Below are 24,844 nucleotides of genomic sequence, written 5' to 3'. Positions count from 1 at the left end.
TTTTTTGTCTTGAAATTCTATTTATGTATGTTTGTAGAAAGATGAAGGTCACAAACAGTGATTATGTCTCCTGGTCAGGTAACATTTGAAGAAGGTTTTTCAGGATTGAGTACTGGACATAGCTCAAGTTCTTTATTGTAACCTACAACGTCTCTATATTAAAATGGGCTTTTCAGTTTCAGTATGCACTGATGTCTTAACTCTTTGTGTTCTTAATTGTGGTCTTCTTTTCTGTAAATCTGCTTTCATTCACTACTGTATACTACAGTGCTTGAATGCTTAGTGAAACAGCTGCTTGTTGTGCCTTACACTTGAAAACGTTGTATAGCATTATGATCATACCACAAGCTGAATAATAACTGAATTAGTAGAGAGAAGAGGAAGCCTAGAAGCTGTAGGCTTCATGAATGAAGCAGTGCACACAATGTGTAAAGATGCACTGCATTAAGAGTGCTCAAAATAAGATTTTCCAATCTTTTTGTTTTTTTTTCAGTATGTTTTTCAAAAAGTTGTCTATTTATAATGGTATATTGGATATACAAGCTAGATTATTGCTTGGCTTTTACATTGTGGTTGTCTGTTAAGAACTGTGATGTGTCACTGTATACATTACTATTCATTAACAAGCATGTTTAACATGCATTTGTACTGGAGGATGAGAGACTTTTGAATTTCAGGAGTCACATGTGGTACTAGGAATGTTTCTGTTAAACTTCCTGTGATTGAAGAGAGAAGCTCTGGTGCCCAGTAAGATAATGCAGTGCCCTTTGTAGAGACAGGTACCTTTCATTCTGGCTTTTAGTATTCACTTGAGTAAATACTGACTTTCTGAACATCATGCATGGGTATTTCATGCTTTGCTGTCTTCGTTTTTTTTTCTACTTAATCTATAACTTGTAAGTGAAAATTCAGATGTTTTCACTACTTGGAACTGTCTTGTAATTGGAATCATGACTGTGGAATTGGAATTGATGGTTATTTTGTGTATCTAATAGGAAGAACTGGGGCAGTCTCTCTGCTAAGAGCTGAAGCAGAATTTTCAGCTAAAAAGCTTGTGCTTTTGAGACCCTTAATGGCTTTTGGTGTATCTTTGAAAATCCTGAGGAAAATTTTGTGGATGGGGAAAATACTAACTTCCTGTAAATTGTTGAAAGGAAACAAATGATGATTTCTCAAATTAGACATCCTTCCTTATGGAAACATTATCAGCTAACTAAGAAGCTGTGCCAGTTGTGATGTACAGGATACCACAGGCGGTGGCTTTTGTAGTGCTCAGTGTGTTTCTTGTAGAAGTAAAGGGGGAAGGGATCAGACCTCAGTTAGCTGTAATACTATGTTAGCTTCACCTGCAACAACTTTCACCAAGAACCAGTTCTTCTAGAAGTCAAAGTAGTAGTTATGTAACCACTACCTGGTTTTTATTTCTTTACTGCATTCTAACTTCATTACTCCTAAACCTGCCACTCTTTTCTAATCATCTGAAATGTTTTTTGCACCTAATAGAACTTGTCTGCCTTTTACTAAAGATAAACTAGACCTTAGTTCAGCTAATTTCTGTATGCCATATAATATCAAAACGTCAGGCTGCTTTTCAGCTACTGGGATTCCTTCCAATGATGACAGGTTAGGTGACCTGAGCATCTAAGTTAGGTGTCTTCCTAAATTTGAAGTTTTTGACAACTTACATCCTAAAACTGTAATACAAGGAATAAATATACAGATGTACGTCTCTTATCAGAGCTGTAAAACACTATTCTAAATTTAAAAACATTCAAAGACTGTAGCAGTTATATATCTAGAGTTGATTTCTGCCTTATTATACTAATATGTATTAAAACTGCTATTTTAAACGTTACTTGAGGCAGCTTTCAGGGGTTTTTGGGGAGCGCTTGGGTGACGGGAGTTCTTTATTATCTGTGCCTGTTAGATATAATTAAATAGCAGACTCATCTCTTCAAAAATACATTCTGACAAGTAGATAGGCTGCTAAGAGAGTAACTGATGTCATTGCTTATTGATTTGTTTGTTCCCAGGCAAACCAGTGTAACAGTATAAAAACAAGATTTCTTCTTGTCAGTCAAAAATGCAAATATCTCATGAATTTCACTGAGGCACTGGAGTTATACACTCTGGTTCCTCTGATTTATGTTTTCCTTTATTTTCAGTGCTGCTTCTGAAATTGGAGTATTAAATTTTCACTTTGTACGTATGCCTTTGTATATAATCTCAGGACATGTTTGGGGATGCTTGCCTTCAGTGCATCACATTTGTGACTTTCCATCACAAAATCTGGTCACCCACATCGCTATTTCCTGTGGAATCAACAGTAATATATAAACTGAGTAATTGTGTCCCAGCCCCCAGTATCTCTCTGGGCTAACCTCCCTCCCTTAGGAGGGGAAGAGCAGGGGAAATAAATTACTATTTACTAATCTAATATTGCTTAAAAAATATGCCTATTAAATACAGGGATTGTAGAATTCAGCATCACAAAGTTTCTATTGCTGTGATATCAGGACATTGTATGAATTCCTAGGTGAAACACTGTAATACCATCTAATCAAACTGCAAATATGTTCTTTCACACTCGGCATCCAGTCTTTCTACTGAGGTTTCAAGATAGTTGATCACGTTCAGTTTTGAGATCTTGTCAGCTGAGACTTTAAGTCTGGAATGACAAAAGGTGTAAAGGTAAAGTACCTGAGTGGAAATAAGATATTTCATAAGTTGTTCCTGTGTTTGTTGGCACTCTCATTTTTCTCTGCTGTTGCTTTTAGTTTTTTTCAAGACAGATTAATTTATTAAAAAAAAACAACTTTGCAGGTAATTACTAAAAGGACTATGGGCTTCTGCTTTGACCATTGGTTATGGACAGATATTGAGATACTGCAAACTAACAATGACATTAGCAAGATTATCATTCAGTATCATTAGATACATTTTGTTTTGCTGTTTGTTTAGGGAACAAATGGGTGGATGCTTTGAAGTGTTTAAGCTGTTCTGCACATGTGTCAAGTTGGAGCTGGTACTCCTGTTTAGAATCTTTTAATTAAGAACTTTTATGGCAAGACATATATCAATTAGCAACAAGACAGGAGTTCCTGATTCAAATTATCAAATCAGTAGTATAAGCCACAAATGCACAAAGAGTAAAAGGGCAATTTATTCAATTTATTCTATTTATCCTAATAAAGGGATGCTCCCGGGGTCAAGTTTTTTGTGTGGGCTTCTTCCTCTGGTTAATATATCTTTCACAAGAGGTCAGTCGCAAGAGAATGCTCTTTCCCCTTTTAGACGGCACAGATCACTGCTGGTGCTCAGGCTGTCCTGCCCTACTTGTCCTGCACACCTGCGCTGGGCAGACACCCCCAGCTGCGGGCAGGGACTGGCTGGTTGGCTGGCTGCTGCAGGAAGCCTGAGCCATCAGAACAGGCTGGCAGGGGGGCTGATACAGGAAGTTACTAGTGCATTTACTCCAATGAACTTTACATCTCTAATTGGGTGAAAAAGTGAGTTGTTGGATGTAACAAAGAAGTTTATTGCTCTCTTCTTTTGAGCAAGTTTTATAAATCCTTTTGAGAAGCTGTGGGACGAGCCAGTTTTATTTAGAGAAAAGCTAAAATCCTCCAAGTAAGTTGTTTGGATTGTTTAAGGTTAAATGTTTTAGAATAAATAATAAAGTGTGGTGACTTAGATTGTTTATTTCCTCCCCAGTTTTGGAGAAACACTGTTGGCTAGTACTGGGGAGGAATTTGTTTTTTTTCCGGGGGGGGGCCGGGGAGAAGGTGGGAGGAGGAGACTGCTGAAATAGCTTGTGGGGGGCAGTTAGTTATGTTTCTAGCTTTTGCTTTATGGCTTAGAAGTTGCATGTCCAGAGATAGTTTTTCTGCATACTATCCATTCCTTTAAGGTTTGCCAGACTTGCGTGGGAAGGGAGGGGAAGGCTGTAGCTTGTATCTTTTTTATATATTGATCATAGTTATCTGATTTGAAGTAGTTTTAACACTGTCCATTTTCTGTTCTTGTTTCTCCTCAGTATTAGCTAGCTTGTTATTAAAAAAAAAACAACAAACAAATGGTTTTGATTCGTATACTCTTGACTGTGTATCTACTATGTAACTATATATTTGAGTTTCCTGAATCCCAGCTTTCAATGTCCAAGTGATAAAAATGTGCTTACTTGCTACCTTAATAATTCTTGGAACTTAGAATAAATAGAGTTTTAGTGTTATCAGCTCCTGAGAAGGGTTTTACTGAAAAGAAAAACGCTATCCACACAAATTATATTGTCAGATACTAACACAAGGTGAGGAGTTCCAGTGCACAGTCTGTAGTATAGTTAAGTAAAGTTCTGTCACTGGTTTTCTCTGCTTGTGTATTTAGATCACAGTGCAACAACACGAGTGAGCAATGTTCTAGTGTTGTGATGCTGCCTGCCGCTGCCCTGGCCTATTTTGTACTTCTACCCAGCACTCAGAAGGCTAGGTTTTTTTTAAGGGGGAAGTTCAGGGGGGAAAATGTCTGTAAGACCACTGCAAGGAAATTCTCAAAGGGCTGCTATGCATGCTACTTCTGCACACGCCTGTTTAAACAAACATTCTTCCTCAAGGAAAAAAAAAATCAATCATGATTCCAAAAATACCTTGTTGCTGGGACTGGCATTTAACCCACAGAACAAGTTTAGCTTATAGATAGAAGGATTCTTTTTCTTGTTGTAGCTTACAAACCTGAAAATGCTGTGAGGCTGATAGTTCCTGAATGCTTCATTTTAAAACGGGTTTTTTTGTTTGGTTTGGTTTGGTTTTGGTCTTGGTTTTTTTGTGTGTTTTTTTTTTTTTTTAGACATCTTCACTGACCAAATTAAGTTGTTCTGTCTCTTTAAATATGTTAGCCTTTTTAACCGACTCGTGCTCTGCAACCACACTTGAATACAGGGAACCTCTCTTCTTCTGTACCATCATCATTTGCGATCCAGCCCCCTACTGTACACTCGTTCATTTGTTCCCTGCAGTGTCAGTCAAATGCATTCATCTAGCAAACTGTCCTGTTGCCGTGGTGGGGCTCTGCCTGTGCCTGGAACTGATAGCAGGTACAGAGAACAGAAAATGCTTTCAAACAACCTTGAATGATTTTTCTTTTTATTATTATTTCTTTTTTAGTCTCAGTTTATTTTTAGAAAGGAAATGTCTCATCTCTGGTATGGAAAGAAGGGAAGAAAGCACCAGCCAGTTAATCATAAATATGCTCTGGTAATCTTCAGTGTAGTGTGTTCATTTCTGTTATTGCATTCTTGTAATGTTGTGGCGGAGAGGCAGTTTCTGGAAGTTTAAATTTTGAATGTGTAAACAGGATGGCAAGTCACAAATTTTCATTATTCTCAGGTACATTACCTAATTGCTGATGTTCTGTTGGCTTTAGATAAGAAAAACTATTGAGCATTAAGGGGTTCAGCAGTTTTAGGGTGTTTGGTTTTGGTTGGTTGTTTTCAGTTGGAGTCATGTGCTTCCCTAATACAAAATACTGTTTATAGCTAAATACCCTGAACAGTAACAGTAGTTTTGCATTGGGATTTGATTAGAAAAGTGTAAATCTCCTGAGTTGCCGTTTGTTTATACCTTCTCGGAGGTCATTCAACCATGTGCAGGTCTCATGATAATTCTAAATTGCTGTATGCTGTAGTCTCACTCTCATTTATAATGAATGGGGGGGACCATTACCGCTGGGCTTACAGTATATTAGATTTATGAAAGTAGCTGTGGTGGTTTCATCATTTTTTTTTCCAAAAAGACTTAAATGTAGTACTACGTAAAAGAAATAGTTCTCACTGAGACTTGCAAAATAGTAACATTTTGGGCATAGTGAGAAAGTGATTTTGACAGTATACTTATATTTTTACCAGCTGGTAGATCTAAATAATGTTTTTCATTCAGACTACCTGTGGCAGGCTTTTTACCAACTTTTTAAAAGTTGCAGATGTCTGGGTTTGGTATAGTCTCCTTTTAGAGGTGCTACTGACTTTGGCTTTTATTTTAATCTTTATTTGTAGCCAGGTTACTTGCAGAATATGAAATTGTCATGTGGCAACAACTGATTCTGTAAAGGTGTGTTGTTAACAAAGTATTCTTAAAATAATAGGCTATTAATTTTCCTCTGTGGCACTAGAATGTAGCACAGAGGTGTAATTCCTCAATTAATTCAAATATAATTTAAGCTTGCCCTGTAGTAGTGTAAAAGGTATCTGAAGTTTAGTAAGAATTTGTTCTTAGATATGTAGATTTACCTTGCCCAGCTAATGAGAAAAGTGTAGTATCCCTTGTTATAATAATTTCCTGTAGGATCAACATTTCATTTTAGCCAGAGTTCAACTGTGTTAATAAAAGCAATAATTATTAGCTCTTACGTAGAGGCTGAACTGATGAAATCATGGGAATATTTTTTGTTGTGGGAGAGGTAGAGAGCAAGTTATTTTAATGTGCAAACCAAGTCAAATCATAAAAAGGGGTATACAAGTATCTACAGATGGGAATATTTTTTAAATGTTGCTATGTTGACGAGACATTTTCTGTTCTTGAGGTTGGGGGTGTTTTCTTCAATAAATGATCAGAAAGTTAATGTGCAAGTATAACCTTACAGAAAAGAGGGAAGGTACCCTTCTGTGTAATGCAAGACAAAGTGGGAAGCAAAGAGACTGGCAGCTTATATTAAGTACAGGTTTTTGATGAAATCTTTTATTAGTGGTTGTTCTGCAATTTGGATGAAAACCCATCTGACATGAAACAACTAATTGCTGAACCAAATGGAGTGATACAACAAACCAAGAATGTTTGCTTGGAGCAACTATGTCACTCTGGATTACTTACCTGAAAGGCCTTTGTTATTTTCATGCTGATAGACTAAATTAGAGCTGGGTTCAGTGCTTTCCCAGGATAAGAGATCAGAATTTTGGTGACTAACCAATGCATTATGTTCCCCTTTCAACAAGACAGTCATGTGGCTTCCCACTTTTTGGTAAATCTGTTTGGTATTTACTGTGTGAATTGTACTGCAACACAAGAGATGCCAGTAGATCTCTAGAATGTCAAAAATGCAGGCAACAATTCTTTCTGTCAAAGCACTTCAGACAAAAGACATCAGACAACACAAGAGAAGAAAAGGTGGATTGCCTTCTTTGGGAATGCTTCTCTGAATGCTTTGCAGAGCTTGGATAGGCAATGTAGCCAGAGGGGGGCAAAAGCAATGAAAGCTTAATCTTTGGCTTTTTATATTCTTAAGGTATTATAGAAAGGGAATTAAAATGGTAGTGGTTTTAATAGTTTGGATGATTCGAGACTTGCAGGACTTCTGAGGTTCTTGATTTATCGGTTAGCTGTAGTTGGTAAGTGAATAGCTGTAGTTCTTTGGCTATTATGGAGGTCTAATAATAGGGGCTTATGTGTATAAGATGAGAATTTAGTACTTCATCCCTGTGGATGTCAGAACTGTGAGTTTTCATCAGCCCAATTATAGTGTTACAAAGAACTTTTAAAGTCAACTTTCCGTACTAAGTTTTGTTTTAGACTAAATAAACTGATCTTGGTCTCCTTAAAATATATAAATAAATAGTGTGATCCAGTACTTTCTTACACTGATCACCAAGCATATAACCTTTTCTTGATGACAGGTGTTTGCCATGCGCACTGTCCTAAGGGGGTTTATGCATTGAGTTATGCGTTGATCCTAAACTGAGATCTTCCATTTAAGTATTAGGCTTACATTTTTAACAATACTAACGTATTAGGCCTCACTACAAATGCAAGAAAGCACGGGGGTTTTGGTAATGCTGCTACAGATTCCTTTTTTTTTTCCTCTTTTTTTTAAATGTATTTTATTTTGACAGAATAAGTCAAGCTTCCTCACCTGCCTCTTTAAGAAAGTAGTTTTCATAAATCCTATTCTTGGTTCTTTGCACAAACATCCTAAACATTGTTTAATGTTTACTCATGTTAAATTTACTTCTCTTGCTGACGTTATCATATAGCTCTAACTAGTGATTTCTCCTATCTTGAAAAAATAGCTTTTTAAAGGTTTCCGGAGCCAGTGTGACTCTTTGTGAGCTGCAGGCTTTGCCTGCTGTTTATTTATTAATTCTTGTTACTGCAGATATTTTAACATATCTTCAGTATATGTTAATTATGGCTTTGTACATGTGCTGTGGGCTTAGAGCACTTTGCAGCAGATACTTAACCATCCATCCTGCAAAGCTGTGGGGGCAATATTGATCACAGGGTGTGTTGCTCTCATGTAAGGTACTCAGTTCTTCTCTGCCTACTCTGGAAAACAAATTGGTGTGCAGAACAGCTTGAGACAGGCAGTTTTAAAGGTACTGAAAGCGGAAAAGAAATGCAGTGCCAGCCAATTCAAGGGACTGCTGTGATTCTCTGATTCCCCTTCCCTGCTTAAAACAGCCAGCTTTTGTACCATCCCTTCCTTGTCACTAGTGGAGTGACAGGAAGCTGAGCTGGTTGAAAACCACACAAGACAGCAATGGCTAGCTCTGCAGCCATTCTCATTTAACAAATTAAATTAGTCTTGGGTTTGATTTCTTTGGTTGTTTTTTGTTGTGTGTTGTTTGTTTTTTTTTTCAAAATGATACCTTATAACTGTTTATCCAGTGTGGTAAACCCCATGTATTAATGCATTATTGTAATGTAATCAGTGTGTCCCGAAGAATTGTGATAGAGAAGACAACTTCTTCAGTACTGCTTTTTATTCAAGCAGTGTTTAACATTTTGGGAGCAAACTAAATTCCCTGAAACAGGAAGTCAGTGTTTTCTCTTAAAATAGTAATAACAGCATTCAGTTTATAAATGCACCTTATATTTTCATTGGAAGATATTTACAGACTTCAGAAATAATTTGATCCTTTCTTCTTCCTCCCCATTTACTGATGAATTGGAGCTGCCCTGATGAAATTAAATTAGCATAAGCTGTTTTGTTGATTTTTCTGTTTGTGTTTTTTATTATTATTTTTGTTGAGTTTTTTTTTCTTCAATCAAATATCCTGTAACTTCAAAGGTGAAACTTTTTTGACTCTCAAGAAATAATGTTTGTGAAGCTTACAGTTTTCACCTGGTTTTACATGGGTGTATTAAGTTTTAAAGTAAAAGTGTTCAACTTTTTCTCACTTAGTGTTTATTTAATATTAACAGTTAATAATGAGGGTGTAGATAACTTAAGTTGAAGAGAACCACTTAGACCGTTATGCTTTGTCCAGTCTTATCTTTCAGGAGCACTGTTCAGCTCTGATAAGACCCTTCCTTTTTCTAATGGGACAGTTTCAGCTACTTGTTAATTAGAATCATAGAATAGTTACGGTTGGAAAGGACCTTGAGATCATCAAGTTCCAACCCCCCTGCCATGGGCAGGGACACCTCACACTAAACCATGTCACCCAAGGCCTTGTCCAACCTGGTTTTGAAAATTGCCAGGGATGGAGCATTCACAGCCTCCCTGGGCAACCTATTCCAGTGCCTCAGCACCCTAACAGGAAAGAATTTCCACCTTATATCCAATCTAAATTTCCCCTGTTTAACCCATTACCCCTTCTCCTGTCACTACAGTCCCTAACAAAGAGTCCCTCCCCAGCATCCCTATAGGCCCCCTTCAGATACTGGAAGGCTGCTAGGAGGTCTCCGCACAGCCTTCTCTTCTCCAGGCTGAACAGCCCCAACTTCCTCACCCTATCTTCATACAGGAGGTGCTCCAGTCTCTTGCTCATCCTCGTGGCCCTCCTCTGGACTTCTTCCAACAGTTCCATGTCCTTTTTATGTTGAGGACACCAGAACTGCACACAATACTCCAGGTGAGGTCTCACAAGTGCAGAGGGGCAGGATCACCTCCTTCAACCTGCTGGTCATGCTCCTTTTGATGCAGCCCAGGATACGGTTGGCTTTCTGGGCTGCAAGCGCACACTGCAGCCAGCTCATGTTCATTTTCTCATCAACCAACACCGCCAAGTCCTTCTCCGCAGGGCTGCTCTGACTCTTTTCTCTGCCCAACCTGTAGCTGTGCCTGGGATTGCTCAGACCCAGGTGTAGGACCTTGCACTTGGCATGGTTAAACTTCATGAGGTTGGCATCAGCCCACCTCACAAGCGTGTCAAGGTCCCTCTGGATGGCATTCCTTCCCTCCAGCATATCAACCGAACCACACAGCTTGGTGTCATTGGCAAACTTGCTGAGGGCTCACTCAATCCCACTGTCCATGTCAGTGATGAAGATGTTAAACAAGACAACACCGATCCCGGAGGGACACCACTCGTTACTGGTCTCCAGCCAGACATTGAGCCATTGACCACAGCTCTTTGCGTGCGGCCATCCAGCCAGTCCTTTATCCACCGAGTGGTCCATCCATCAAATTGATGTCTCTCCAATTTAGAGACAAGGATGTCGTGTGGGACAGTGTCGAACGCTTTGCACAAGTCCAGGTAGATGACATCAACTGCTCTATCCCTGTCCATCAGTTCTGTAGCCCCATCGTAGAAGGCCACCAAATTGGTCAGGCAGGATTTCCCCTTAGTGAAGCCATGCTGGCTGTCACCAAGCACCTTGTTGATTTCATGTGCCTTAGCTTGCCTTCCAGGAGAATCTGCTCCAAGATTTTGCCGGGCGCAGAGGTGAGACTGACTGGTCTGTAATTCCCCAGGTCATCCATTTTCCCTTTCTTGAAAACGGGGGTTATATTTCCCTTTTTCCAGTCATCAGGAACTTCACCTGACTGCCATGATTTTTCAAATATGATGGCCAGTGGCTTAGCAACTTCATTTGCCAGCTCCTTCAGGACCCGCAGATGGATCTCATCAGGACCCATGGACTTGTGCACTTTCAGATTTTTAAGATGGTCTCGAACCAGTTCCTCTCCTACAGTGGGCCCAAGGTCTTCATTCTCACAGTCCCTGCATCTGCCTTGCAAGACTTGGGTGGTGTGGTCAGAGCCTTTGCCAGTGAGGACCAAGGCAAAGAAGTCATTCAGAACCTCAGCCTTCTCCAAATCCTGTGTAGCCAGTTCTCCCGAGAGCTTCCTGAGGGGGCCTACATTCTCCCTAGTCTGTTTTTTTATTTGCTATGTACCTGTAGAATCCCTTTCTGTTTTCTTTAACATCCCTAGCCAAGTTTAATTCTAACTGGGCCTCAGCTTTCCTAACCTGGTCCCTAGCTTCCTGGACAGCATCCCTGTACTCTTCCCAGACCGCCTGTCCTTGCTTCCACTTTTTATAAGCCTGTTTTTTCATTTGAATTTTCCTCAGCAATTCCTTATCCATCCAAGGAGGTCTCCTGTGCCTCCTGCTGCACTTCCTTCTAGTTGGGATACAATATTCCTGAGCTTGTAGCAGGTGATCCTTGAATATAAAGCAAGAGTCTTGGGCCCCCCTGCTCTCTAGGGCTATATCCCATGGAACCTTCCTAAGCAGGTTCCTGAAGAGGCCAAAGTCTGCTCTTCTGAAGTCCAGGGCAGTGAGCTTGCTGCACATTCTTCTCACTGTCCTGACAGTCACAACCATCTCGTGATCACTGCATCCAAGGCTGCCCTGGAGCATTGCATTTCCAACGAGCCCTTTCCTGTTGGTGAGCACGAAGTCAAGCACAGCACCTCTCCTTGTCGGCTCTTCTATTACTTGCAGAAGGAAGTTGTCTTCCACACAATCCAGGAACCTCCTGGCTCGCTTGTGTTCTGAAAGTTTAGCTGTATTTGCTTTGAGGGCAGCAATTACGCAGCCCAGTCAGCAAATTGGGTGTTTGGGCACCTGGGTTGGTCTCTCTGGCTTTGTTAAACTGGCAGAGGAGTGCCTCAATGTAAGCAGTTTCCATGTTTATGGCCATCTATAGCACACTGATATGACCAGTGCCTGAAAGGGCTGATGTGTTACCTTCTGCATGGCAAGCTGCCTTTCATGGGCATTCAAACAATTGTAACTCTGTTTTCATGTGTATTGTTGAAAGACAAAAAAGTTCTGTATTAGGAATTTCTGGTTTTCCCAGTATAGCCTGCAAGAGTTATGTACTCTGACATACTTTCAGAAAAACAAAGCTTAAAAACGTAAGTTTTTCCAAAAGGAGAATCCTAAGCCTCTTGATTGGCTGAATTATTAGTTTGCAAACTCTCAATTTGACTTACTTCATTAAATATTAGCTGTTGTGTGTTCATACACTCGTATGCATGGTGTGGAGAGTCAAGCTGAGAGGCATTCACACTACAAGAGTCAAATGACTCATCCCATGTTTTCTCATCAGTGTTGCTATTATGAAGAGAGCAGGTAGTATTAGATCTCTAAGGATATATGCCATGTAATTTCAAACTTGATTAGCCCTTGGAGTTGTCCTCTGGCAGGCTATTCCAAGTCCCCAAGCAGAATATTTTTTGCCCTGAAGCACGTTAATTGCTCACATTATTGCTTTTCAGGATTACATAAGGTGCTGGTAATGTAATTTACAGTAAACTGTTGTACCAAATAAAAGGATAAAACTACACTATCACTTACATGCTTGAGTGGAATACTGTTAAAACTTTGCCTGTAGCTGTTTGACTGTGAGAACATGAAAACCAACACAAGTTACAACAATTTTCTTGATTTTTTTTTTTTTTTTTTAAGAGAATGGTAGAAAATGGTGGAAATAAATTGAGTGTAATTACTGATTATTCAGTAATAACTCCAGATGTCACAAGTATTCCTTTTTCCTTGCCTTGCAGTTGCATGGGGTAGAGTGAATCATCGCTGCTCAAGAGCCAGTCATGCATGACTGTGGGCTCTGTACTCAGGACAGTGGCGAGTATCTGGCCAAACTCCCTGTAGTAGGGGCAGGTAGATGGGGAGCTCCTGGACTTGTGGTTATCTTCCTATGCATTGTGGTAGGCTCTAGACGTTTTTAATACACTCTTACTACATGGGACATCCATTTAATCTCTCCACTGGCTGTTTTAAGATGCTTTCATACAAATAATGATTTTGAGTCATTCTCAAAATCACATTATTTGCTGTAGTTACATTTAAATTACTGCTGTAGTCCTTTAGACAGCTTGTTGCACCAGAGCAGCATGTTCTAGAGCTTTCTGTCTAAAGGCTTTCTGGCTTACACCTCCTGCCAAAGTGGAAGTGCTGTTTGGAGTTAGTGTGTTGACAGATGAGCAGCTCCCAAAGCTTTGGAGGTGAACAGAAAGTCCAGGATTAAGATATTCTGAGGTGGTATTGGAGAGTTATTAAACTTTAGTCTTTCTTCCTTGTCTTTAACTGTATTTTCACTGCTAGATAGAAGAGTCAGAACCTGCTGAGAAGCCTGAGGTTTGCTTCTAGTTTTCATCCAGTAAAGCAAACCAGGTTCACAGGATTCATTAGTTGGGGTGTAAAGACTGTTTGGAGAACTTCAGGCTGAAGGGTTTGGATTAAGGCATGCGACTTCATTGACTTCTAATTTAGCATCCTGATACTGGTAACTTTATGAGGTCCTACATCAGTTCTGTATTCATCCTAGAGCAGTGAGATACATCTGACTGCTAGTGCCATTAGTGTTTAATTTGTAATTTTGCTGTGTCTACTCATGTGTCTAAAATCACCTTCATGCGCATTGTCCTTGCAGAAACAAACATCTTTTGGCAGTTTTTGTTTGTGTTACCATTGCACATTTTCCCTTCATTACTCTTTCCCACTATTTTTCCTTCTTATCTTTTTACTTTTCTTCAACTGTCAGTGGAATTATTGTCTTCCTGTCTCCATATTCAGGTAGTGTCAGTGGCTGAGTATCACCGCAGGATCGATGCTCTAAATAGCGAAGAACTGCGCACACTCTGCAGACGTCTCCAGGTGCCCTCTTCAGTAGTTTAAACCCCATCTTCAGATACAAAAACACCTTTCTTTGTAGTGTCTTTGATCAGGGCAAGTCCTGCACTCAGTGGGTTTGTCTTATCTACAACACTACAAGGATCCAGCAGAAAATTCCTTTGTTTTGAACATTTTTAATTGTGCAATGTTATGATGGAATCAATTCTATTACAGAATTATTGCTTCCACCTTTTCAAACAGGAATTTTCTGTTAGAATTTGAAAACCTGTTCTTAGTACTGCTTGACTTGGAGTGATGTGTTTTAACTTCTGCATTAGATTGGTGTGCTGTGTTAGATAGAAGCTTTCCTAAAAAGAATGCAAAAGAGGTGAAGGATCCAAAATATTATTGCATGGGTGTTTAATTTTACATAGGAGTCTTTCAAGAATCTCACAGTACTTGGCAAGCTTCACAAATTCTGTGGAATAGGTAAGTATTCTTCGCATTATACAAGCAGGACTACAGTGTTCAACACAGCAAAGGTCGTACACGTGGAGCTGGTAATGGAACTAACCATTCTGAAAACAGTACTTCAGTGTGGGGTTTTGAAGGTTTACTGATACGGACTTAAACTGATGTTTGCATTCTCTTTAGGTGTTTCTTAGTTCTTTGAGAACTATAAAATTATTAGTTGCTGTATACATCACACCATAACTTACTGATGGAAAGCATGGCTTAGAACATAGAAGCATTGGGTATTCTGTTTTCCTGTAGTAATTGGCTGCTTAAACTGTAAAAGCTTTTCAGTTCTGTTTTTTTGACTCTGATCTTGGCTTTTTTTTTTTCACCTGTTATGTAACTACATGTAAGAAAACATTTTCTTAGCTATCATTTCTGCTTATTTAGTAACCAGTATTTATATGTTTTTAAGTGTTTTGTAAATGCTTTGCACAAATTAATGAGTGGGAACCTAAAAGATGCACATGTATGGGAGAATCATAAATTTTGCAAAATGATTTTTATTCCCACTTGAGAATAAAAAAATCTGTTTCTGGCAAGTGGTGCTAGGGAATCCTTGTATTAGTAGCCTGGAAGAGCTCTTTCCAAATACCTTTCACCTGGAATGCCTAAACTCAAGGTTTAGGCCACCTTGAGAAATGTGATATGCTGAGCTAGAGCCTATAAACTCTCTGCTCTGAGGTCATGTGAGAGTGTTTGGTATAGACTGCATGGTAGTTACAAACTTCTGAAGCTCCTGGAATCTGCTCATGGGTCATTTTGCCCTTTCAAAGTTTAGTGATAAATAAATTTGCAAATTTCAGAACTTCACCATGTTCTGCAAAACAGATACCTTTGAACAGACATCTGTCTTCGTCCACTTCTGCAAAGCAGTGTTCTTCATTGAAGAAAGTTGCTTTACTGTAATAGTAACTTTAAAAAGGCAAAAAACTCCAACAGAAACAAAACAAACACAACAACATTAAATGTCACAATTCCCCCACACAACTTCAATCCAAATTATTCATGTTTTGCATGGAGCACTTTAATCAGAATTAGAGAGTAAGAAAGGGAATAAGCTTTTTTGCTGTACAAGTGAACTGTGCTGAACTTTTCTGGAGCTGAAGCAGTAGTGTATGATGAATGAAAGGCATTTAACATGGAAAAGAGTTGTATGATGAAATAACATGTTTTATAGAAATAGCCTACAGACTTCATTATAGTGATGTCTTTTTTGTACTTGAAGCTGTATGGGTAAGTGCATAGACTTTTTTTGTTTTGCTTGGGTGGATGTATTTGTTAAAATACTCCTACCTGTATTTCAGGGTCTTCTTTGATTTGGCTTTACTTTTTTTAAGCTAAGAAAGTTGTCTTCATAAGAACTTGGTAAAGTTTATCATGGTGGCATTGTGAAATACTATAGTTGTGTTCTATATGTTTAGAGTACGATGTGTGTGGCACACACTGGTGATTATTCTGGAGTTCACAGGTGGTTTTGGCAGGTATTTTCTTGACATTCTCAGGATTCAGGTTTTAAATAATTTGGACAGTCTGTTGACTTTCAGTGAAACTTGGTTCACTGATAATTTATTCAGATGCACTTGTTCTTTTATTTTTCTTCAGGAAATCTCTCAACATTTTAGTAAGTCTTGCTGCAGTGGCTTAAGTTACTAACTTCCTTCACTTTGTCTTCCTCCTCTGTCAGATTTGACTGTCTCCATAGCAAGTTTCAAATATTCCTGCAGCAAGATTTACAGAAGGAAACCTGTTTGGGTCTTAGCTAGCCTAGTTGTCCACTTTACCTTGGTGGTGAAGTGGACAGTGGATGTGGAGTGGGGTAGGAAGCTGATATTTGATGAGTTTTATGGTCTTTTGCTGCCTCCACTATTGTGATCTGCAGCAACTCAGTAGGGCAAATGTTTGGGGCAGGTATTTTAAACTGTGAATGGATCTTTGTGCATAGTGCTCACTATGCAGGATAAGTATTACTGCTGCTTCCCCTTCTCAATTCTTTCTTCTTTGGTTCCCATAAGTACTCCAGCAGATGGGCTTATGGAGCAGAAATAGGCTCCATTCAGTTGGTTTACTCAAAATACTTGACAGCAGGCTTTCCATGTGTCTACTACATATCTGAAAACTTTTGCAAGTACTCTTTAAAAGAGTATTGAATGAGAAGCAACTGAGAAATATGTTGAACTTTCAATTTCTTTTCTGTCAGGGGGGTGTGGTGTTAATTGGATTTAATGTGAATGCTATGTCAGTATTAAAATGCAAGAACTTTGTAAGCTGACCTCTGAGAAGCATTTTAAGGCCTTCAGCTGCATGTGAGGACTCATTTTGTTTTTTTAACATAATACCATAGGTTTCTTCTGTGAGTGGGTGACTGTAATTTATTGTTAGTATATAGTTGAACATGGACTTGCTATTGGAAATGGTGCAGATTTTGGTCAGGTCAAATCTAAGGTATTTCTTAACTTCTAAAGGAGTTGCATAACCAAATCAGCAAATGCATGATTTTTAAACCTACAAAATTTATCTGCCCTGCTAATAGAATGGCAAGTACTTACTTTATTATTGTTCTTGTTGTAGATAACAACAAGAGAAGACATCAGTTCAAAAGAGGAGACAAATATCAAAACAGACCTGGAGCCTGAAGCATTCCGGCCAAATCTTAGCGATCCCAGTGAATTATTACAGCCAGAACAAATTGAAAAGGTATTAACTTGCATCTGTTACTTTTAGTATTGTACACTAATATATCACAAATGCCATGACCATAGTGTGAAACATGCTAGTAGGAAGACCTTGTGTGATATTAAATAGTACAGAATCATTTCAGTTGGAAAAGACCCTTAAGATCAAGTCCAACCATTAACCTAACACTGCCAAGTCCACCACTAAAACACATCCCTAAGTGCAACATCCGCACGTCTTTTAAATACCTCCAGGGATGGTGTCTCCACCACTTCCCTGGGCAGCCTGTTCTAATGCTCAGTAACATTTTTGTGGAAGAATTTTTTCCTAGTATTCAGCATAAGCCTTCCCCAGTGCAACTTGAGGCCATTTTCTCTTGTCCTATTGTATGTTACTGGGGAGAAGAGACTGACACCCACTTCACTAGTCAGGTCTCCCCTCAGCCTCCTATTATCCAGGCTATGCAACCCCAGATTACTTCATCTACTCCCCATAAGACTTGTGCTCCAGACTCTTCACCAGTTTTGTTGCCCTTCTTTGAATGTTCTCAGCACATCAGTGTCTGTCTCATAGCATTGGCCTTCTTGATCACGTGGGCACAAGCTGGCTCATGTTCACCCAGAACCTTTTCTGCCAAGCAGCTTTCCAGCCACTCTTCTCCAAGCCTGTAGCATTGCATAGGGTTGGTTTGACTCAAGTGCAGGACCTGGCACTGAGCCTAGTTGAACCTCATACAATTGGCCTTGGCCCATTGATCCAGCCTGTCCAGATCCCTCTGCAGAGCCTTGATGTCACCTGCAAACTTCCTGAGAGTGCACTTCATCCCTTTATCCAGATCATTAATAAAGATACTGAACAAAAATGGCCCCAGTACTGAGCCATGGGGAAAACCCCTTGTGACTAACAGCCAACTGGATTTAGCTCCATTCACCACCACTCTTCAGGCTTGCCCATCCAGCTGGTTCTTACTCAGGGAAGAGTGCACCCATGCAAGCCCTGAGCAGCCATTTTCTCCTGGAGAAATCCTGCCAAATGCTTTACTAAAATCTAAGGAGAAAACACCCACAGCCTTTTGCTCATTCACTAAGCAGGTCACCCTGTTACAGAAGGAGATCAGGCTAGTCAAGCAGGACCTGCCTTTCAGAAACCCATGCTGACTGACCCAGATCACCTTGTTGTCCTGTAAGTGCCACTGATGGCAGTCAGGGTGCTCTGTTCCATAACCTGCCCATAGCAGGGGGATTGGAACTTAGATGTTCTTAAGGTCCTTTCCAACCCTAACTATTCTATGATTCTGTGACACCGAGGTCAGACTGTGACAGGTCTATTGTTCCTAGGTCTTCTTTCTGGCCCTTCTGGTAGATGAGTGGCACCTCCAGCCAACTCCAGATGAGTTGGTAACCTCCAGCCAACTGGGACCTCCTCTGTTATCCAGGACTGCTGATAAATGATGGCAAGTGGCTCTATGAGCGCTTCTGCCAGCTCCCTTAGAATCCTTGGGTGGTCCCATCTGGCCGCATAGTCTTGTGTGTGTCTTAAGTGCAGAAGGACAGCACAATTTGTATCTAAAGTGTTGCTTTCTGTATTATCAGAACTTTCAGTACACTGTGACAATACTAGTCTGTGTCTTTACTTTTATTTCATTCTTCCTTGAAAACAGCTTGGCTTTCACTGCAGTTCTTGCTGTCTAGTCCAAAGTCATCTCATTTAATGTGTTTATTGAAGGTTTGAATTAAGGCTGACTGCATTCAAAGGCACAAGAACTGGAGACCAAGCATCCTTTGCACTTAAACTTGTTATGTGTTACATTAAGAGCGCTGTTATAATCTTGTTAACAGCTCACAAAGTCTCTTCCACCACGGACCATTGGATATCCATGGACTCTTGTCTACAGTACTGCAAAGCATGGCATGAGCTTGAAGACTTTGTATCGAACAATGATGGGACTAGACACGCCTGTGCTGTTGGTCATCAAAGACAGTGATGGACAGGTAGGAAAATTGTGTGAAGGCAGGTGACCTATCAAGAGAAAGGGAGTATAAAGTAATAGCTGGCACTTACAGCTCTAATGTTCTTATTCCTGAATATTATAAGTACTTTTACTACCCAGCAAAGGCTTAGTTAAAGTCTGTTGTAAGGCAGAGTAAACAGTGCTTACCACGATACCTGTATTGGAATGAGTAAATTGCATGCAAAGTAACTCAGAGCTAGGAACTTGCTGAAAATAGCCTAGTTGAAGTGGAAGAGGAGCAAGAACCTTTTGGTTTGAAATTTTAAAAATACATACATTATTTCTGAGAATTTCCAGAGTTCAGTTTTTATCCCTTTGATTTTTTTTTTTTTTTTTTTACTGTGTTCACTTTTGTTCTTTTATCATTGTCATCTTACTTTATTGCACCACAGAGCACCATACCATCTCTTAGTCAATGCATTTGGAACCATGACACCATACAGGTGCTTATCCTGTAGCAAATTCCACATTTGGCAGCATTTACAACCTGATGTGTTTGTCAGCTATTAGAGTCTCAGATGCTGTGTAGGGTTTTTTTAAGTATTTTCTCTTGGATAATTTTTCTCACAGGTTTTTGGCGCATTAGCATCTGAACCATTTAAAGTCAGTGATGGTTTTTATGGCACTGGGGAGACCTTCATGTTCACTTTTTGTCCAGATTTTGAGGTAAGTAATAATAACTGTATGCCTTTGCTTTTTGTCGTGGTTTAAACCCAGTCAGATAGCTTGTTCACTCACTCCCAGTGAGTGGTGCCGAGCTGACAACAATCGAGGTCCGTGTCCGTCTCCCCGCACCGGGGCTCTCCCCTTCCCCGCTCCCGGAGGAACGGGGAGGAGGATCGAGAGAGTGCAACTCCTACGGGTTGAGACAAAAACAGTCCAGCAACAAATCACCACCGCTACTATCAGCTAAAACAATGATAAGGGAAAATAACAAGGGAAGAGAATACGATACCACCGGCCAAGAAAACGGGTTCCACCCGGAAGCCCGTGTCCTTCCGGGTAACTCCCAGTTACCCCTCACCCCGGGCATGACGTGCTGTGGTATGGAATACCTCCCCGGCTAGCCCGGGTCAGGCGCCCTGTCTCTGCTTCCTCACAGCCTCCCCTCCTCCCTGGCAGAGCATGAGCCTCACAAAGTCCTTGGCCAAACCAAAATATCCTTGTTATCAGCTCTGTTCCCGAGCTGAAAGTCAAAACACTGCACTGCACCAGTTAACACAAAGGAAAAACATGACTGCTACTGCGGAACCCAGGACACTTTTTTCTTTCCATATGCATTATCTTGAAATAATTACTGAATAAATCATAACAGTAAATAACTTTTAAAAATCTAGGAGTTGCCCTAAAAAAGTCATCATACTAGTACTGTCACAGAATCTGTAAGTGCACAGTAAGTTGGTAGTGTTTGCATAGTGGAAAAACTTAACCCAACTCTTTCATTGTACTGAAGATTTTTCTACTAGTCTAAATTCTACTAGGTGTCTGAAAGTTCACAAACTACATCCTTTTAAAGGGAATAAAATCTAAATGTATTTTCTGTTACTCATTGTGTAGAAGTTTCAGTCCTCAATAAAAACCTATTTTGGAATGGTTTTACTTTAAATAGTATGAAACATAAGAAAATGTTTGTCTGTGTGTATCTTTTCACTGCGCTTTCTGTGTGAACCGACTTCATCCAGCTGGCCTCTAGCCAAGTGTTTCTAATTGATGTTTGATTTTTCTTGAAATGAAAAGTTCAGGTATTTTAACTTGCTAATCTGTTCTGATTGGTTGTTGGGTTTTTTTATTAGGTTTTCAAATGGACTGGAGACAACATGTTCTTCATTAAAGGAGACATGGACTCCCTTGCTTTTGGTGGAGGAGGGTAAGTTATAATTTCTTTTTGTCATTAAGAGTCTCTCAAAAGTGTGCATGTCTGCACACCTTTGAAAAGAAAATTTGGAATTGTCTTCAGTTTGATAGCTTAGGATTCTTCTAGCCAAGAAGGATTTACTGTGTCAGGTGTTCAGCTTCCTGTGTTGAGCAAACTTAAACAGGAGGTTTGTCTTCAGCATACTGTGGTGTGAAGTTTCAGCCCTCCAAGGTTATGATGCCTTGCATGCTTTGCTTAATCTTTGCTTGCGTGGTTGTCTTGGTATATTCAGAATAGACACATTCTAATTTTGAAGGTATGCAAATGTGAAAATTATATGTAACTAGAAGAGGCTTGAACTGAAATTGTGCCATCCTAAGACGTGCCAGTGTCTTCAGAAAGCATATGTTGTGTAATCCCTTTTTCCCTCATCCATTCAAGTGCATAAGCTTCTAGGGTATTTCCCTTATTTATCAGTGTTCTCTTCACATTTAAGAGTACTGTAATGCCTTTTTCTTAATACATATGGAAGAGGCTGAAAACTGAGGAATTCTGGTTAGGTTTTTTTTTATTTCAGCATATCTGAACAAGGGATATTCCCAAATTAATAAATAGTAAAAGAAAAATTAAAAAAAGCCTTTGCAGCTTGAAATTTATCAACATCTCTGAGGTATTTGTGTTAAAGAGTTCCATAGTTCCTCTTTGTTCCTGAATGCTGAATGAAAGATACATTCATAAGTTTAATGCTTACTCCCTCAGTCTTGCTTTAATATGTTGTCTGTCTTGCAGAGGGGAGTTTGCTCTTTGGCTCGATGGTGATCTCTACCATGGAAGAAGTCATTCATGTAAAACATTTGGGAATCACACACTTTCTAAGCGAGAAGACTTCATTATTCAAGACATAGAAATATGGGCTTTCGAATGAGTATTTAACTATTTCTACAGGGTGTTGTCCCAAACCTGACATTAATCAGTGCAGCTCAGAAATCCCTAGGAGCAATATAACACACCATTTTACCTTCCTGTTTTTTTTTTTTAAGTTTTCAGCGTGGCCATCTAGTTCTTGTTTTTAAATAGCAAACCCTTTTTCATGCCCTCACATCTGTAATATACTGTCCAACTTTTCTAAGCTGTAGATGCTTTTACAAAATAGAGACCACATGGACTAAAGATTAACATCAGTTACTTTAAACCTTGCAGCCTACAAAATATTCATATCCTCATTACAGTTGCCTCCCAGGTTTCCCACACACACCTTTCTACAATCCTGCTAGGGGGCTGCTTCATTGAATATAGGTTATTATTTTTGTATCTAAATTAAGTCTATGAATGAAGTTGCCCTCTGTGAACTGATATAAGAAGAAAGCTGTGTGTGGGTATTTGGCATCAGTACTGTAGGGATTGGGCCAGAGCAATGATGGACTAGTTCATACGGTGCCACAAAGAGATGAGAAGCCTAGCATTCATTAGCACATACCAGTACATATATGCTTAAGTTAGAAGATATCCAAAGTCAACAGTGCCACTTGTCTTGTTTATTGTTCATGTTTAGAAAAAAAGTCGGTTAATATGTGTTCTAGCTGCATGCTGATTGTATTAAAGAGTGTTTTGCACATGCTGTTAATAATCTGCAGGTTTGGGCCAAATACAATACTGAGCTACGCGGCAAGGACTTACAAAATAGCAAGGGAATATCAAAGTTCCACAAAGTTAAAAGGCTGAAGTAAGCGAACTGGGTGAACAATCTGTAGCTATAGCAGGGCATTAAAAATACAGAAACAGCTGCATCTTTCTTCAACATAAAGTGTCAGATATATACTGTTATACTGTTGTAGCTGTGTAGCACATCAACTCCAAGAATATAGCTTATTCCTGTCCAAAGAAACAAATAGTCGTGATGTTTTTAAGTGGGTCTATGTTGTAAATTTACAGTTAGCACCAGCTCTGATTAAAATGAGATAATGTACTATAGGTAGACAATATTGTAATTCAGTAGACTTGTGGAATATGCAAACTTACTGTCATGTGACCTCAAAAAAAAAATAATGACAGGCTAGAATCCAGTTCCAGTAGCTCTTGTCCACTTTTGTAGGAAAAATGATAAGCCATTGTGGCAATAACAGCTCAACAGAACTGTTTGTTTCAAAGCTTTTATTCTGTGTTCTGCAAAACAAAACAATACAAAAAAAAACACAAAAAAATTGCTGTTAAGTGTGACAGTGACTGACTTTGTGCTGAAATTTCAGCTATTTCAGATGAACATTGTATATTATCTTGTAAATTAATGTTCAAAGTAGTTTTGTTATTATAGAAAAGTGTTGATGGACGGGTTGCTTATAGCACTTTAAATTATTCTAGAAATGGAATAAAAGCCAAGTGGGTTGGCTTAAGTAGATGTAGTTGTACATTACTTCAGAATATTTACATCTCTGGAAAGTTTTAAAAACTTATTTGAAGATAGCTTACTGCTATGGGAATGAGAAAGGGCAGATGTTTCATCTATAATATGCTAATGCTTAACATGAATAGAAATACAGGGCTTTGTTCCTGTCTCTATGTATAGCTCTTTATCCTTACTAGAACTTAGTACAATGTGTAGACTAAATGTTTACAAAATAAAGAACTGTAAATAAAATGAAATGGCTTTTCTCCCCTTTGGTCTTCCACAGCAGTATTATTGTCTTTGTGGAGTTAAGACTGATTATTACAACAACAACAACAACAACAAAAAATCCTGTATTGGATTTTAAGTACTACAAGGTCACAGTGATGTATAGCAAATAAATCTAAATATATGTAAAAATAAACTTGAGTTGGAGTTTATTTAGAAGTTGGAGTTTACTCAGAAGCACAAATGGAGATTGTTGCTGTTCATTTAATAACTCTGCTGAATACATAGGATGTATTTGTTCATCCTTTTGTGGATTTTTGGTTTTTGAAAGCCCAGTGGAAGCTGTAAAAGATGCTTCTTCAGCCATTTTCAAGGGATGAAAAACAAAAGGCATCTTGCATTATCCTTGCCGAAAAAGACCTAAATGAATTCAAGTGCCTAGTCTTTATCCTAAGCTTATATTGCAAAAAAGCTTACTTAGATTTTAAATGCTACTGTGAAGAATATTATGAAGAATTACACTTTGGAGGATTATATAAAAGCACCGGAAAACTTTCAGTAGCTGAATGTCTGAGTATTGGGAAAGCACATGGAGGGGGGGGGGTGTGGAAATAACAGGACGGTAAGCAGTACAGTGGCAGTCATGCTTGTATAAATACTGAATTAGTTGCCAGCTGGGGTTAAGCCACAGCAACTGCTTATTCAATTTCAAATTAAAACATTAATTTTGATTTTAATACTTCCTAGTATTCCTCATTCAGGACATGAATCTTGCATCTCACATTTATGTTCTTCCTTTGTACATGAGCAGGTCATCAGAGTGGTTTACTGTTGTCACAGCAATAGGGAGCTCAGTTAAGGGAACAGACCTGTATACTTAATCCAAGAAAAGTACCTGCTACTACAATATGAAAAAAAGCTACAGTGTGGCACTGGAGTAAAGAGCATCCAGTTGAGTGAATGGTATACCTGTAGTGAAGTATGTACAAACCACGTAGTGGTCCTGCTAGCTGTCCCACTGCAGTTTCTCCAGTGGTAGGTCTGTTTAAGCTCTGCTTTTTCCTGTCCTGATTATCTGACAAACTTTGTAATCCTTGTTGAGTTTCTTTTGTAATAGTTACACTGCTAGTAATACACATGCTGTTGAACACTAGACTGCTTTCAATGTGCCACGTGATGGCAGGAGTGACTTCAGTTAAGATGTTGATGTGGTGCAATGTATACATAGCAGCTGGAGTAACGGGCAGCAGTGCTTGCCAGTATTGTGATCAGTGATGACTGAACATCTCACCACAAATGTTATACTTTCTACTACACAGTTTTAAAAACTAGCTTTAACATTGAGCCCTTGGATGTACAGGAACATTTTAAAGCAGGAATTAA

The 24,844-nt window shown here is 39.2% G+C and overlaps 1 protein-coding gene across 11 annotated transcripts in view; it reads left to right on the top strand.

Annotated features, from left to right (window-relative positions):
- The window catches only part of OXR1 (oxidation resistance 1), a 224,370-nt gene extending 200,713 nt beyond the window's left edge, over positions 1–23,657 (top strand). For 7 of the 11 annotated variants that reach the window (XM_062627184.1, XM_062627183.1, XM_062627188.1 and 4 more), the window contains 6 exons: positions 13,754–13,834; positions 16,880–17,005; positions 18,823–18,975; positions 19,566–19,661; positions 20,789–20,862; positions 21,640–23,657. In XM_062627184.1, the coding sequence (XP_062483168.1) occupies positions 13,754–13,834; positions 16,880–17,005; positions 18,823–18,975; positions 19,566–19,661; positions 20,789–20,862; positions 21,640–21,775 (666 nt within the window). In that variant the 3' untranslated portion in view covers positions 21,776–23,657. Of the gene's footprint in view, positions 1–5,119; positions 5,250–13,753; positions 13,835–16,879; positions 17,006–18,822; positions 18,976–19,565; positions 19,662–20,788; positions 20,863–21,639 lie in introns of those variants that run through there. The other 4 variants (XM_062627190.1, XM_062627185.1, XM_062627191.1 and 1 more) reach the window with 3 other exon arrangements.
- The last annotated feature ends 1,187 nt before the right edge of the window (positions 23,658–24,844 follow it).

This window comes from Pezoporus occidentalis, unplaced genomic scaffold, assembly GCF_034315485.1.
Source record: "Pezoporus occidentalis ecotype Australia unplaced genomic scaffold, CSIRO_AGI_Poc_V1 ctg3, whole genome shotgun sequence".
NCBI classification, from domain to species: domain Eukaryota; kingdom Metazoa; phylum Chordata; class Aves; order Psittaciformes; family Psittacidae; genus Pezoporus; species Pezoporus occidentalis.
This window is presented reverse-complemented; position numbering and strand designations above follow the sequence as displayed.